Consider the following 3,061-nt stretch of genomic DNA (forward strand, 5'->3'; position numbering starts at 1 on the left):
GTGTCCTGGAGCGGGGTGGGACTGTGGTCAGTGTCCTGGAGCAGGGCGGGGCCAGCGGTCAGTGTCCCAGAGCGGGGTGGGGACGGCGGTCAGTGGGGCCGGAACAGGGTGGGGACGGCGGTCAGTGTCCCAGAGTGGGATGGGGACAGCAGTCAGTGGGGCCGGAGCGGGGTGGGGACTGCGGTCAGTGTCCCAGAGTGGGGTGGGGACAGCAGTCAGTGGGGGCGGAGCGGGGTGGGGACTGCGGTCCATGGGGCCGGAGCGGGGCGTGGATGGCGGTCAATGTCCTGGAGCGGGGCGGGGACAGCGGTCAGTGTCTCAAAGTGGGATGGGGACGGCAGTCAGTGGGGCCGGAGTAGGCCGGGGACAGCGATCAATGTCCCGGAGCGGGGTGGGTCAGCGATCAGTGGGGCCGGAGCGTGGTGGGACTGTGGTCAGTGTCCCGGAGCAGGGCAGGGACGGCGATCAGTGTCCTGGAGCAGGGCGGGGACAGCGGTCAGTTTCCCAGAGTGGGGCGGGGACAGCAGTCAGTGTCCCGGAGCTGGGTGGGTCAGTGGTCAGTGTCCTGGAGCGGGGTGGGACTGTGGTCAGTGTCCCGGAGCAGGGCGGGGCCAGCGGTCAGTGTCCCGGAGCAGGTGGGGACAGCAGTCAGTGTCCCGGAGCTGGGTGGGTCAGTGGTCAGTGTCCTGGAGCGGGGTGGGACTGTGGTCAGTGTCCCGGAGCAGGGCGGGGCCAGCGGTCAGTGTCCCGGAGCGGGGCGGGGACAGCAGTCAGTGTCCCGGAGCTGGGTGGGTCAGTGGTCAGTGTCCTGGAGCGGGGTGGGACTGTGGTCAGTGTCGCGGAGCAGGGCGGGTCCAGCGGTCAGTGTACCGGAGTGGGGTGGGGACGGCGGTCAGTGGGGCCGGAGCAGGGCGGGGCCAGCGGTCAGTGTCCCGGAGCGGGGTGGGGACGGCGGTCAGTGGGGCCGGAGCAGGGCGGGTCCAGCGGTCACTGTCCCGGAGCGGAGTGGGGACGGCGGTCAGTGGGGCCGGAGCAGGGCGGGGCCAGCGGTCAGTGTCCCGGAGCGGGGTGGGGACGGCGGTCAGTGGGGCCGGAACAGGGCGGGGCCAGCGGTCAGTGTCCCGGAGTGGGGTGGGGACAGCAGTCAGTGGTGCCGGAGCGGGGTGGGGACTGTGTTCTGTGGGGCCGGAGCGGTGCGGGGATGGCAGTCAGTGTCTCAGAGTGGGGTGGGGATGGCGGTCAGTGGGGCCGGAGTAGGGCGGGGACAGCGATCAATGTCCCGGAGCGGGGCGGGGACAGCAGTCAGTGTCCCGGAGCGGGGTGGGGACAGCGGTCAGTGTCCCGGAGCGGGGTGGGTCAGCGGTCAGTGTCCCGGAACGGGGTGGGACTGTGGCCAGTGTCCCGGAGCGGGGTGGGGACAGCAGTCAGTTCCCGGAGTGGGGTGGGGACAGCGGTCAGTGTCCCGGAGCGGGGAGGGGACAGCAGTCAGTTCCCGGAGTGGGGTGGGGACAGCGGTCAGTGTCCCGGAGCGGGGAGGGGACAGCGGTCAGTGGGGCCGGACCAAGGTGGGGACATCGATCACTGGGACCAGAGCGGGGTGGGGATGGCAGCCAGTGTCCCGGAGCGGGGTGGGGATGGCGGTTAGTGTTCCAAAGCAGGGCGGGGACAGCGGTCAGTGGGGCTGGAGCGGGGTGGGGACGGCGGTTACTGTTCAAGAGCAGGGCAGGGACAGCAGTCAGAGTCCCGGAGCGGGGTGGGTCAGCAGTCAGTGTCCCAGATTTGGGCAGGGACTGCGGGCAGTGTTCCGGAGCGGGGCGGAGACAGCGGTCAGTGTCCCAGAGCGGGGCAGGGACAGCGGTCAGTGTCCTGGAGCGGGGTGGGTCAGTGGTCAGTGTCCTGGAGCGGGGTGGGTCACCGGTCAGTGTCCCGGACCGGGGTGGGACTGTGGTCAGTGTCCCAGAGCGCGACGGGGACGGCGGTCAGTGTTCCGTAGCGGGGTGTTGATGGCGGTCAGTGTCCTGGAGTCGGGAGGGGACAGCGGTCAGTGTCCCAGAGCGGGGTGTGGATGGCGGTCAGTGTCCCGGAGCGGGGTGTGGATGGCGGTCAGTGTCCCGGAGCGGGCCGGTGATGGCGGTCAGTGTCCCGGAGCTGGGTGGGTATGGCGGCCAGTGTTCCGGAGCGGGGCGGTCAGTGGGGCCGGAGCGGGGTGGGGATAGGGGTCAGTGGGCCAGAGCAGGGTGGGGATGGCGGTCAGTGGGTCCAGAGTGGAGCGGGGATGGCAGTCAGTGGGGCGGAGTGGGGTGGGGAGGGCAGGCAGTGTTCCGGAGCGGGGTGGGTCAGTGGTCAGTGTCCCGGAGTGAGGTGGGTCACAGGTCAGTGTCCCGGTGCGGGACAGGGACGGTGGTCAGTGTTCCGGAGCGGGGAGGGGTCAGTGGTCAGTGTCCTGGAGCGGGGAGGGGACAGCGGTCAGTGTCCCGGAGCAGGGTGTCGATGGCGGTCAGTGTCCCGGAGCGGGGCAGGGACGGCGGCCAGTGTCCCAGAGCGGGGCGGGGACGGCGGTCAGTGGGGCTGGAGCGGGGCGGGGAAAGCGGCCAGTGTCCTGGACCAGGGTGGGGACGGCGGTCAGTGGGGCCGGAGTGGGGCAGCAACAGCGGTCAGTGTCCCGGAGCGGGGTGGGATGTGGTCAGTGTCCCGGAGCAGGGCAGGGACGGTGGTCAGTGGGGCCGGAGCAGGGCGGGGACAGCGGTCAGTGTCCCGGAGCGGGGTGGGACTGTGGTCAGTGTCCCGGAGCAGGGCGGGGATGGCGGTCAGTGTCCCGGAGCGGGGTGGGGACAGCGGCCAGTATTCCGGAGCAGGGCGGGGACAGCGGTCAGTGTCCCAGAGCAGAGCGGGGACGGCGGCCAGTGTTCTGGAGCGGGGCGGGGACGGCGGCAAATGTTCCGGAGGGGGGCGGGGACAGCAGTCAGTGTCCCAGTGCAGGGTGGGGACGGCGGTCAGTAGGGCCTGTGCAGGGCGGGGACAATGGTCAATGTCCCGGAGCGGGGTGGGTCAGTGGTCAGTG

General features: G+C 71.0%; 1 protein-coding gene across 1 annotated transcript; it reads left to right on the forward strand.

The window, feature by feature from the left end:
* Positions 1 to 250: 250 nt before the first annotated feature.
* LOC122540013 (glycine-rich cell wall structural protein 1.8-like) lies at positions 251 to 1,645 on the forward strand. Its single transcript, XM_043675304.1, has one exon. It carries the CDS (start codon positions 251 to 253, stop codon positions 1,643 to 1,645), a length of 1,395 nt encoding a protein of 464 aa, XP_043531239.1.
* Positions 1,646 to 3,061: the final 1,416 nt, after the last annotated feature.

The sequence above is a fragment of the Chiloscyllium plagiosum genome, chromosome 3 (genome assembly GCF_004010195.1).
Source record: "Chiloscyllium plagiosum isolate BGI_BamShark_2017 chromosome 3, ASM401019v2, whole genome shotgun sequence".
NCBI classification, from domain to species: Eukaryota; Metazoa; Chordata; class Chondrichthyes; order Orectolobiformes; family Hemiscylliidae; genus Chiloscyllium; species Chiloscyllium plagiosum.

Excerpts from the sequence above, each read along its gene's own strand:
- LOC122540013 (XM_043675304.1), top strand. The coding sequence starts at position 251 with ATGGGGCCGGAGCGGGGCGTGGATGGCGGTCAATGTCCTGGAGCGGGG.